This window comes from Coregonus lavaretus (genome assembly GCF_964263955.1).
Source record: "Coregonus lavaretus genome assembly, chromosome: 29".
Taxonomy (NCBI): Eukaryota; Metazoa; Chordata; class Actinopteri; order Salmoniformes; family Salmonidae; genus Coregonus; species Coregonus lavaretus.
Window position 1 is genome coordinate 26,188,431 of NC_140016.1, and position 12,958 is coordinate 26,201,388.

The window sequence follows — 12,958 nt, forward strand, 5'->3', positions numbered from 1 at the left end:
TCTAGAACCATCAGATCCTCCTCTCCACCCTCTCCGAGTTGGGCATCTCCGGCGCGGCTCACTCTTGGATTGCGTCCTACCTGACAGGTCGCTCCTACCAGGTGGCGTGGCGAGAATCTGTCTCCGCACCACGTGCTCTCACCACTGGTGTCCCCCAGGGCTCAGTTCTAGGCCCTCTCCTATTCTCTCTATACACCAAGTCACTTGGCTCTGTCATATCCTCACATGGTCTCTCCTATCATTGCTACGCAGACGACACACAATACATTTTATCCTTTCCCCCTTCTGATAACCATATGGCGAATCGCATCTCTGCATGTCTGGCAGACATATCAGTGTGGATGTCGGATCACCACCTCAAGCTGAACCTCGGGAAGACAGAGCTGCTCTTCCTCCCGGGGAAGGACTGCCCGCTCCATGATCTCGCCATCACGGTTGACAACTCCATTGTTTCCTCCTCCCAGAGTGCAAAGAACCTTGGCGTGACCCTGGACAACACCCTGTCATTCTCCGCTAACATCAAAGCGGTGACCCGATCCTGCAGGTTCATGGTCTACAACATTCGCAGAGTACGACCCTACCTTACACAGAAAGAGGCACAGGTCCTAATCCAGGCACTTGTCATCTCCCGTCTGGATTACTTTAACTCGCTCTTGGCTGGGCTCCCTGCCTGTGCCATTAAAACCCTACAACTTATCCAGAACGCTGCAGCCCATCTGGTGTTCAACCTTCCCAAGTTATCTCATGTCACCCCGCTCCTCTGCACACTCCACTGGCTTCCAGTTGAGGCTCGCATCTACTACAAGACCATGGTGCTTGCCTACGGAGCTGTGAGGGGAACGGCACCTCCTTACCTTCAGGCTCTGATCAGATCCTACACCCAAACGAGGGCACTACGTTCATCCACCTCTGGCCTGCTAGCCCCCCTACCTCTACGGAAGCACAGTTCCCGCTCAGCCCAGTCAAAGCTGTTCGCTGCTCTGGCACCCCAATGGTGGAACAAGCTCCCCCACGACCAAGACAGCGGAGTCACTGACCACCTTCTGGAGACACTTGAAACCCTACCTCTTTAAGGAATACCTGGAATAGTATAAAAGTAATCCTTCTACCCCCCCCAAAAGAAAAAAAGTGGTTGTCCCACTGGCTATCATAAGTTGAATGCACCAATTTGTAAGTCCCTCTGGATAAGAGCGTCTGCTAAATGATGTAAATGTGTGCCTTTCCAAATCATGTCCAATCAATTTAATTTACCACAGATTGACTCCAATCAAGTTGTAGAAACATCTCAAGGATGATCAAAGGAAACAGGATGCACCTGAGCTCAATTTCGAGTCTCATTTCTAAAAACCTGTTTTCTCTTTGTCATTATGGGGTACTGTGAGTAGATTGCTCAATAAATGTTTTGATTTACTCCATTTTGGAAAAAGGCTGTAACGTAACAACATTTGTCAAGAAAGTCAAGGGGTCTGAATACTTTCCGAAGGCACTGTACATCATTGATAAAACTTTCCAAAGACAAATTCAAGTTAACACAAAGAGATCAGTTTGTCAGTTGTTAAGGAATCCTATTTATTAAGACATAACAATGGGATACACATTTTGGCCAAAATCGTTTGCTTTCATAATTGTTCCTAAAACAATGCACAAATGACGTACTGCTACCCAAGAATTAAAACATTGTCTTTTTACTTTAGCCGAGACCAATGCAGGGATAAAAAAAATTAAACTTACTTTTGCATACACATCTTGCCTCTTTTTGGTTGAAAACAGGGTGAAGTGATTGAAATTGAGCGGGCAAGTCAAGGAAATTAGTTTATGGTCAAAAGAACAGTTTTCAAAAACTCAGGCTCAGAGAACAGAAAAAACAAACAGTAAATTTCCTCTGCACAGAAAATACGAATTATAACTAGAGACCCCAACTTGCCTACAATAAACACAACTAAGGTCTCTGGCCATTTCCATAAGTTCTCAGACAATTGTTTCTGCATCCCAAAAAAAAAAAAAATCTAACCGTGAAGGAAGCAGGCAGGGAATTGAGGCCTAATACTCAATTCATCGCAACCTATTCAACAACTAGAAATTGGACAATGTTTGTGGTAATTTTTTTAAATAATAATTGATAATCAACTTAAATGACAAAGATCATGATTCTGTGAGTTCCAGGCCATGTGGTGGTGGTTGCCAATGTGTTGCTCCATATCTGCAGCATTCTTCCAGCCTACCAGCCACTCTTGCCTCCTTTCTTCTTCTTCTGAGGGGCCTTCTTGCGGGCCCCTGGCCCTGTGGCAGCAGGCTTCTGCTGTCGTGGAGGGACCACGTTGCTGGCACCGGGGGCCGAGGCAGAAGCTTGGGCTGACCCTGGCCGGGGGGAGGTGGGGGGGCTGCTGGCCGTCTTACTGGCATCCCTGGAAACACAGCAGAATAAATAATGTGTTACCGGCCAAATGCAACAGTACAGGTAATATGTAGGGCTGTGACGATACCAGTATTGCGATTTTTTCCATGGACAAAATCAAAACACGAAGCAGCCCAAACTCATCGGTCCTTTAAAAACCTGCTGTATGTAAAATATTGTGTGCTTTGCTTGGAAAATAATAAATGACTCTGGATGACAATATAATGATGTTTGTTTTCAACATTAGGGGGGTTTAACTAAAGCAAAAAAAGGTGCCACATCAACAAATCGGGAATCAAACAGGGTCGCATTGATTTTTCCTGAGTTCAACTATTAGAATAAGAGACACAGATACTCACAGGTCGGACGCAGCTCCTGACGTGGCGCCCTGCGTCCCTTTACCCACTTGTTCCTTCTTCTTGCCCTTCTTCCTGCCCCGGTAGTAGGTGCGCTCTCTCATGGGCAGCCATCTCTCCGGGTCAGGGTTCGCCGTGGGGTCGTAGTTCTTGGGCAGTTTGCCTAAACAGAGGCGGGAGAAAATAAGTGATTCCCCATCCCATTCAGAGATGCTGACTTTATTTAATCAGATAAGACAATTGTGTCACAAAGCATGCAGATATTCACATACAACACAACTTGCAATGAGGACATACCCTTCTTCTTCTTCCTCTTCTTCTTCTTAACATCCCCCTGGCTGTGGAGAGAGAGAATATTGATAGTGAGAGAAAGCCTATGTATATAGCATGTATAGAACAGGTAGTATGCAGCTTAATTCAAAGCGTTTTCAAAAGCTTCAGGTCGCCTCACCCTTGTTCTTTGGGTAGGTTCTCCCCCGTTAATTTAGTGGCCTTCTTTCGGACAGAGTTGGCTCCGTGAGAGTTCTCCAGCTCATCTACGTCCACGTTGAACGACATGCTTTCAGGGGAGGGGAGGTGCTTGCTGAGGCTGGGACAAAGGGCTAAGGACATAATAACATATGCTTTTCAATTTCCTAGGCAGTTCTATGCACTTTATGATAACAATGGTAAACATCACCTTGACTGAATGAAAAACTGCACAAATCAGAGATACTCATTCAAAGACTCATACTTATGTGCAGTTTTAAATACAGAGAGCAAAGAAAGGATACGACTTGGCTTTATCTTGATCCACCAAAGAGTAAGCAGAGATTAGTTGTGCCAAAGTATGGATGTCATTGGTGTTTTGCCTGTGGAACGGGGGGGGAAAACAAGTTATTACATTGAATACCAAAACGTAGACCAAGCAGCGCATTCACCAGCATCACCACTGCACAACAGAAACAGAACAATCGTTAGAACGTCACTCACTTCCACAGTTGTTCCAGGTCACTGATGGCTTCCTTTTTCCGTCCGTACTTCAGCTTGAAATCGGCGGCCTCTCGTACGAGTGCCAGGTGAACAGAGGAACCAGGCTGGGATGGAGGAATACAATAGTTGACAATGCAGTGCTATGGGAGCATATACTAACACTCACTCAGAGTCCAGGATTTTCTAAGTTACATTGACTTCATCATAAATCTAAAAAAGGTGCTTGTTGACTAATACCCTTTTCATACATAGAACGCCGCTACAGTAACGGGTTGATAGCGACAATTGATAACCTTTCCGACATTTTAAAAAGGGAGTGTCTAACTTTTCAGACAGTAGAATTCTGCTCCTGCATAGGATGTTCCGTATTGTTTCCCTGACAACAATAAACGTTGCTGATTGATGTGTTGTTTTTCTGCTGTTTTTTATGTTGGGTAGATAGATCTGTTTTCTTTCTACTAAATGCTTTGGTAAGTCATTGTATTTAACGAACGTCAAAGTACTTTCTTAGGAGCGAGTGGTCTGCGTGCAGGCAGCAGGCAGCTCGAGGTCATTTGATTGACAGTTCTGGTTGCCTAGTGATGGACATTAGTCCCACTTCAGAAGTGGCATTCCTTTACAGACAACTTAAATGCCCGTTCAGTGGCACTTCAAAACTATCTCCAGAGAAGGTTTCGTGGCGGCTTTTAAAAAGCCATTGTGTACCCTTTCAGACAAACAAAGAATCCGTAGCAGAGGTGCTTTCAAGACGCCACATTCCATATGTCTGAAAGGGGTATAATACCTGTTCTGATTGGTAGTACTGAATAGCTTGGCTGAAGACATCAATTGCGCTGTCGATGTCCTCTTCGTGGCTATACATTGATACCAGAGCTGAGATCTGTGAAAGAATTTAAATTTCTTAGTCTTATGATCCTTGAAATGTTTGTTCAGAAAATGTTAAATCTATGATTAGATTTAGGACAATAGAAGAGTGCAAAAACTAACCATCCCCTGTTTGTGCTTGAAATCTTCGATCGACCTCAAGATGTCACATGCTTTTGTAACGTGACCTTTGGAGAAGACACCGATAAATTATTTATTTACTATGAGGTTACCTTGTATAGCCTGACATATGCACAAACACAACAGAACGAAATGCTGCCAAGACAGGAGTCACTTGATCATCAAATCAAAAGATAACAGTACCAGGCATCAGTAAAGGCACTGTTTAGCACTAATCTAATCCCATTTATCTTCAATAGGCCTATTTTTGTGGTTATTACCCAGTGACTAAAATAAACGGGGATTTGGAAAGACAACCTTACCTTGAGTCAAATAGAGTTGTGCCATCGTCAATTTGATACCAGATGCACTCTCTGGGTGCTGGTCTGAGAAACGCTTTAAAACAGAATCACACAGTTAGCATTACACATGCAGGAGAAGGAAGCACTTTCAATGTCTATTTACATTCATACATCATCTACATGCATCTCAAGTTAGGATTTGGCCCACAGATAGTACCTGAAGCAACTCTATGGCCTTGGAGTGTTGCTTCTCTCTGCACAGCTGAGCCACCTGGATCAGAACGGGCCGCGGGTGGCCTGGGTTCTGGGACTGGAGGCCTGACGACAGCTTTCTGCACTGGTCCGCCTGTGGGGTATAACGTAACGCAAGTCATCAATGACTGTTTGGATTTCCAGTCTAACTTGTTCTGATTGTGCCATGAGTGTGTATAACTACATGTCAAAATAAAACTGTGAATAAAGAGTGGAGGAGATAGATCCTTTTAACAATGAATGTATTCAAATCCGATACCTGGTTAGTGTACATAGCCAACAGGGCTTTGTTGAATTCGATGGCCTGCAGCTGCTTCTTGGCCAGCTTGTACTCGACGCCGTCGGCATTTGTCAGTTTCACCTTCTTCTTAGAGTCAAACACGTTTTGGTCCTGCAGGAGAAAAAATATATGAGCAACAGCTTTGGCCCAGGATCAAAACCATGGCTTCAACAATAAGAGAACACGGTCAGCTAAGCCGGTTTCAATGTTTAGTAGTTCCTAGCAGTACGGGGAATGTTCAAGCATGTACCTACCTTGTTTATTGTAATGATGTTGTTAGCAGTCACAGCTAGAAGTCCCACATCTGACGGCCTAGGATTCAACAAAAAATAATGAGACAACTCTTCCACTACTCTCTTCCTGTGCCTACAATTGCACATCAGCTAAAATTGAATGTAATGGCTCGATTGCTTCCACTTTGGAGGAACACTCACTTGAGCTTGATGACTTGGTTATAGAGCTGCAGCGCCTCCTCTGTCCGACCCTGTAACTGCATAATGTAGGCCATCTGGGAGTGGATGACGGCCAGCTCCGACTCAACGTCCTCCTCAGTTATATCCTGCACAAATCAGACAAGCCAAATACGATTCAGAACTTTAAAAAACAGTCGGTGACATTTCTATATGTACGCTCAGCCATGACATTGTTATCGTATTTATTTCACAGGCATAGAGCACTCACCGAATCCTCTGAAAAGAAAACCCGACAAAGCTCTGAAAAAACAACAAACAAAAACGATCAACATTAACCATGAAAGGGCTGGAAAAAACATTATGAAATGAGACCGTGTCTGTAGCAGGATGAATTGCAATGTCTGTGGTCCTGACCTTCTGCTTCCTGTAGTTTGTTCTGAGCCTCCGTGAGCTGGCCTCGACCAATTAGAGTACAGGCAGCGTTGTAGCTCAGCTCGTATGTAGTCTCAGAAAGGCCAAGATCATCCTGAAAAAAAGAGGGTGGATTTATTATTTAGTGTTATATAGAGACTTTGGGAAGATTAAGGATGCCAGGGCTTCAATAACCAAGTGTCTCAGAGGACCATTATCAATAGAAGTCGGTTCTAATTGTGTGCAGAAGACCCACCGGAGAAGCATTCTCCCATGTGCTCATAGCAGCCACCACAGCTGACAGGTTGGTCTTCCTCTCCTCTTCGTATTCATCCTGGGAGTTCCTGATCAGGTCTGTGTAGACAGCCTTGCACTCATCATAGCGCTCCATACGGTACAGCTAAGGTGAGAACAAAGGGGAGGCCAGGTTTGTCACCATTTACCACAAAGTCAAAATGGTCTATATCGTAAAAATTCACATAAACAAAAATTCATTATTATTATAATTTTTTTAATCTTAATTTAAGGTATGGATTAGGCACAAGGTTAACAGTGTGGTTAGGGTTAAAATCAGATTTTACGAAGAAACATTGTAGAAATAGGCCAGGTTTAGCCATAATTATTACTTTGTGGCTGTGGTAACTAGTGACGACCAGAGGCCAGGGGTCAGTACATTGGCACTTTGGCTGGCAGGATTATCCACTAAAGGGTAGACAGACAAGCAGCGGAAACAACACCTCATGTATTTTCTTATTTTCAAAAAGTCTTACCACTTGGCCATAGAGTTCCTTGAGCTTGTCTGTTTGTTCCGAAACACTTTCAATGGTCTTCAGGGCACTTTCAACTCTGTTCAATCGGTACTCACAGTAGGCCTTTTCAAACACAATAAGCTCACTGAGGAAGAACAAAAAAAAAGTGTTCAACATTGGAAAAAGGGTACAACCAGGAGTTTCTCCGACCAAGTCAAATATTTATAGACTTTGCAATGCTACAAGATTATCAAAATGTAACAATATGATCCAGTCAGTCATATTCAACATACCTGCCAAGTACTTTTGAATAAGTGTTCATGACATTCAGTGCCTCTTTGAAGCTGCCATTCTGCACCAGGCAAACTATTTTACAGTGAAGGGCTGTCACGTCTTCCTTGACTTCATGCAAAACTGTGGAAGAAACGCACTTCGTGATTACAATTTACACTTAAAGGTATAATTTTTCTTCAGGTCACCACCATCAAACTAGTTAGCTATAACTTAATCAAATCTCAATTTGTGGTGTGTAATAGTGCACACGGAACAATATTTTTGTACAAATCTGTATTTTTGTGTAAATCTATATTTTTGCGCAAATCTATGAATCACAGTTCCCTGGTGAATAAAAGACTGCTACCTACGGTAGGATAGATCTTTAAGCGTCTAGCACGGTTGTTGCTATATAGTGTGGCTAACTAGCTAAGCTAGTAACGGTAGCTAGCTAGCTAATTGGGACACGTCACTGTGTTTACCACAATTGAAAGATTAATGTTAATCAAAATGTGATATTACTGTCCTCAACTAAATCTACACTAGACTCCGACTTATCATTTCGTACAATTACTCAAATATAAACAGAAACTAGTTAGTGATTAGCTTGATTAACGTATAGCTGCATATTTCTGCTAGCTAACGCTTTAGCTAAGTGCTAACAGCTGTAGCTAGCCAGCTGGCTAGCAAACTAGTCAGCCCTCAAACAATAGATCATGTATTCAGCTTGACAGTTACAAACATGTGAACAAGAGCAAAATCCTACTTTTGTTGACAGCTTTGAGGGCCCGAGTGAAGTCTCCATTCTGTCCACAGCGATTCACTTCGGTCCACAGCGAAGCAACGGCGCCGCCTCCACTCGACATCTTTCGCTGTATGCGAAACTGCCGCCGGAAGCAAAATGATGTTTCTTCCGGGTTAATAGAATCACAACTAAACCTAAAGAAAAACAAAAAAAGTGAGGAATCCCCATGCATTTAAAAAGACAAACATCATAATACAACATAATATACTAGCTAGTTATATTATTTCATTTTTGTCAATAGAAATGGCATTGATATTAACAGAGTATTAAGAATAAACTCTCTCATCAACACAAGGATAATTAGCTAATACTGATACAGGGTGGGGTTTAAGCATACAAATGCATAAATCAGATGATTTTGTCTGCGATTAATTGATTATTGTGTATAGTTTATTTATTCAAAGACAAGTTTCCCGTTTAGAGTGATGGGTTTCGCCCATGCGCAATGCTAGCTACAGACCGCTCTTTGAAATCTTATGCACCTACTGTTTGATCCAGTAACAAGGGTGTGTTGTTGTTGACGAGGACTGTGTGACAAGTTTATGTCCTACAGAAATGGCCGGGATTAAAGGTGAGGAAGTTGCTGTCTTACTTTTAGATAATACATTAACTGGATTAGTAATCACACAAATATGTATAAACGCTGAAAGGATGGATGTGCTGCTAGCTATCAAGCTAACAACTGAGTACTAACTAGTTAGTCGGCTAAGCTAACGCCATTCTTTGCTAGCTAAACTAGCTAACGTTAGTTAGCTTTGACAGCCCGATAAATAGCAGTGTAGCTAGCTAACGTTAGCTAACTATCTAGCTAAATAAAAATGTTGCAGCTTGGCTAGCTAGCTACATATCTAACGTTACATATCAAAGAGAGATGAAGCAGTATAGCTAATGTTAGCTAGCTTGGCACCTGGCTAGTTCTGGTAGCGTAGTTTCGAATGGCCAACTAAGTTAGCTAGCTAATGATTGCCATTCTGAATCAATGAAATCCACAACTTCCTGTGTTGTTAGTGATTGGTTGTTATGGCAAGCCAGGTAATGTAGCTAGCGCTAACTAGCTAAGAAAGCTATCAAGCTAGCTAGCTATGCAATGATGACTTCAAGCTAGACCTCGCTAGCAATTGCATTGTCTCTCCTCACCAACTAGCTAAGTAACCATGACATGCAGGTGTTTACAAATCAAACGATAATAATAGCACCTAGCCACCAATTTCACATTCACATAATAAATAGTAGCTGAAAATACTCAGCATCCCCTCACCCAAGCATTAGGGCCACGGTCAGATGATCAATTATGACCAAAATATTTAGTCTTACACACACGCACACAGCTGCTTAGTTTCATTACCACTCCTTTCTAGCTCTGATCGGCCTGTCCTTTGGTGGGGCCATTGGACTCATGTTCCTGATGCTAGGATGTGCCCTTCCAGTGTATGAGTAAGTATCTCCATCATATTCAACCTGACTGTCATGATGCAGGCCTTTGTAATATGATGCTGCCCAGATGTAGTATTTTTCCAGTCATAACTGATGGGAACTTCTCTCTTCACAGTAAATACTGGCCCTTGTTCCTCCTCTTCTTCTACATCCTCGCCCCAATCCCTTACTGCATCTCCCGGAGAATTGTTGACGACACAGACTCGGCCAGCAATGCCTGCAAAGAGCTGGCTTTATTTCTCACAACAGGCATAGTGGTTTCAGCTTTCGGCCTGCCAATCATTTTCGCCAGAGCCAATGTTGTAAGTACACATCTTGGTGATTTTGCATGTGTAGGCTAAGTGGTACTTGGCAACACTTTGCACTTATACCTGTGCAGTTGTAGCATTGTATTAGCTTTGCTGTTAAAGTAATTGCTTTCTAATTGCATACATTTTTGTTGTTACACAAATGGAATAAGGACCATTCCTGTTATATCTTATAGGCTACCATTTATGTAATAACAAGAAATGCTGAACTCCATTACTAAACAACAGTTGAAAAATGACTTTGTTTTGCTCAGTCCAAACCACAGATTGAAAGTGTGCTATGCAGAATTTTGTAACATGAGCGGACTGAATTATTCATGTTTGTTGTTTACAGATTGCCTGGGGAGCATGTGCGCTTGTGTTAACAGGCAACATAGTGATCTTCGCAACCATTCTGGGATTCTTCTTGGTCTTCGGATCAAACGACGACTTTAGTTGGCAGCAGTGGTAAAATTGGGAGTGTGGGGTGGGGGGCTAAGTCTGAACTGTTTATATTTCTATAATTATTATTATGATTGTAATTATGATTACTATTGTTGTTGTTTATTTATGACCACCCATCCATAGACACATTAAACCAGTGCAATCTGTTTTGACTGTCATGCGGAATGTCAGACTGACTTCAGGTGGATGTGCTGTCTTTCATTTGGACATTCATGTACTGTACAGGCTTATCTTTTGACTGTCACAATCTTTATAATGTTGAGATCAAAAATGGCCATCTTATCTGTGCAAATGCAAAAATGTCAACCTGGATTCAGATTGACCTATGGGAGGGATTGTGATTTTTTAAAAATTGTCTGAAAGGTGTAATCTTTTCCTGTGACAAAGATATCTAACTGACAAATGGTGTACAATAGCGTGCTGGTCAGTCTCGAGAGGGAAGTTTCCCCCTCCAATTGCTGACGGCACAGGATATTTTGTATGGAGTATGTGTTGTTTTTGAAGAGCACATTGAAAGCTGTAAGCTTTAGTCTCTCAGATTGAAACCATTCAATACGAAGGTAGATACAGCATACATTGATATAATACATTATCCAATGCACTGTCCCCCATTTGCAGTCGTCAAATTCTAATGACTCAGCTATTTACAGACGCTCATTTGAGACAGGCCTCTTGTGCTTTGTTGTTTAGCCTAGCGTAGCATATTCTGTTCCTTTTGAAAAATGTCTAGAAATCATTGTAACCCTGTGTCATCTTCTCTCTCTAAAACAGAGTTGGCATCGATTTGTTGGAGCAAGGTTTAGAAATCATCAAAAATCTTCGTCAGACAGCCCAGGATTAGGGCTAACCGGTGGAAACATGGCCAACTTAAGATCTAGGCTACTTATAACCTGGGTAATACCGCTAGGCCTGGATTTACCAGGTATCTTATTGGTTTCTATACCTGGAGTTGGAAAAAAAGGCTGCACTGTAATTATGTTTCAAAGATAAATGTGGATGAACCCCAGTTTTTACCAAGGCACATAATGTTTTGGCCTATATTTAGTACACCTGCACTAAGATGTACTCGCATCCTCTTCTTGAAGGAAATGAACTCGCCGTATAGGCCTAAACTAGTTTTCATGTGGTCCTTATATGCCTGCATTGGGTGTGCTGATACCATACATTCTCTCAGTGTAGTTTGTCATTAGTTAAAGGTCTCAGTGAACAGTGCGCTGCAGCTTTGGAGGTTGTTACATTTAACTGAAATAGTTGTAGCTAAGAAAGGTATTAAGCAGCTGTCACCCCATGTGCATTGGTTTGTTCAGCTGGGTGGAAGGGTTGAGTGTTTATGATCGCTTTTTATTTTATTTTGCGGGTGGAACTGTTATCTTTAAAAAGTGGTCTCTGGAAGAGACACACAAAAAAGCTAAACCCATCTCAAAATATTCCTAAAATAACCGGAAGCACTGATGAATCAGGTATCTCTTTTTGTGTCACTCAGTTTGTGAATAGGTTTGTCAAATTCTTATTTCCAGTCTTCCAGAGACCACAACCTCAGTGAAGATAGTGATTGTATTAATTGTATCATAATCAAAACTCTTTTGCACCTTTTTGAGTTTAGCTGAACTTTTAAATAATAATTATTACCTTGATTCAAATTGAAACTGTTACTTTCCTTACATCAAAACAAATAATCAAATATACATTTACGCCTACAGCAATGCACTGATGGTATATCTACAGTTTCTGGACATCTAAGGTATTCCATAGTGTTTTTAAACCACATAATTAGTGTTATAGCACTGCTTATTGAAAGTTTGAGAAATGTCCAATAAATTCCAATATAATTCAATCAAACAAATGAACACATACAAACTGCAGTATCAGGTCATTCTAGTCATGGGATGGGTTCGTCACTGATCTCTTTTGTGAAAGCTATGATGTTTCACAGACCTGAAATAATATTTTATTTATTAATTTTAGCGGACACTTTGTATTTATTATTATTTTATTTTTAGTCATTTAGCAGACGCTCTTATCCAGAGCGACTTACATGTCCAATTGCCATTTTCTATCTACAAGTTTTGTGTTCGGAGACAGAAGTCAACATGGTGGTTTTCTTTTCTAAATAAATGCAATTTTTGAACATCTTCTCATTTAATTAATTATACATCGAACTCCAATATCAACACGTCCAAGTTGCATTTGGTATGAGACTTTTGAAGAGCCTGTTATTTATTGGTTCTTCCTTGACTACTGAACCTTCAGATCTCACGAGGATCAAACCATTGATTCTATCCAGTTGCTTTTATATGTTCCACACTGGTGTGTGTGTGTGTGTGATGTAAGGTAGTGATTGAAATGTGTATTAACCTCCTCACATGGAAGCAGGTAGTCAAGTACTAACACAGGAGGAATAGCTGTGGTTTGTCTCCCCCACCTGGCAAGGAACTGACACATGAAACAAGGCAGTGCATAAGCTGATTCTTATTTTTATGTATATACACTACCAGTCAAAAGTTTGGACACACCTACTCATTCAAGGGTTTTCAGAAGATAGCCATATTTTGTAAAATACCAAGTCCATATTATGGCAAG

The 12,958-nt window shown here is 41.6% G+C and overlaps 2 protein-coding genes across 3 annotated transcripts; one reads left to right on the forward strand and one right to left on the reverse strand.

Moving 5' to 3' along the window:
• Positions 1-1,540: 1,540 nt before the first annotated feature.
• Positions 1,541-8,259, reverse strand: LOC311105226 (signal recognition particle subunit SRP72-like). Its single transcript, XM_084147298.1, has 19 exons — positions 8,154-8,259; positions 7,408-7,528; positions 7,136-7,259; positions 6,622-6,765; positions 6,369-6,480; positions 6,223-6,254; positions 5,976-6,100; positions 5,796-5,853; positions 5,521-5,652; positions 5,227-5,355; positions 5,031-5,103; positions 4,711-4,775; positions 4,508-4,603; positions 3,724-3,827; positions 3,525-3,602; positions 3,203-3,340; positions 3,049-3,089; positions 2,755-2,914; positions 1,541-2,405 (listed from the first exon to the last, which is right to left on the reverse strand). Exons 1-19 carry the CDS (start codon positions 8,251-8,253, stop codon positions 2,219-2,221), a joined length of 2,019 nt encoding a protein of 672 aa, XP_084003424.1. The 5' UTR covers positions 8,254-8,259; the 3' UTR covers positions 1,541-2,218.
• A 396-nt stretch (positions 8,260-8,655) lies between these two features.
• Positions 8,656-12,506, forward strand: LOC311105227 (leptin receptor overlapping transcript-like 1). 2 transcript variants are annotated; one of them, XM_084147300.1, is made up of 5 exons: positions 8,656-8,763; positions 9,551-9,626; positions 9,742-9,928; positions 10,269-10,381; positions 11,150-12,506. In XM_084147300.1, coding segments are annotated over exons 1-5 (393 nt in total). In that variant the 5' UTR covers positions 8,656-8,747; the 3' UTR covers positions 11,151-12,506. The 2 variants fall into 2 exon arrangements, with proteins under 2 accessions (XP_084003426.1, XP_084003425.1); XM_084147299.1 differs by lacking the exon at positions 11,150-12,506 and having other exon boundaries at positions 10,269-10,558.
• Positions 12,507-12,958: the final 452 nt, after the last annotated feature.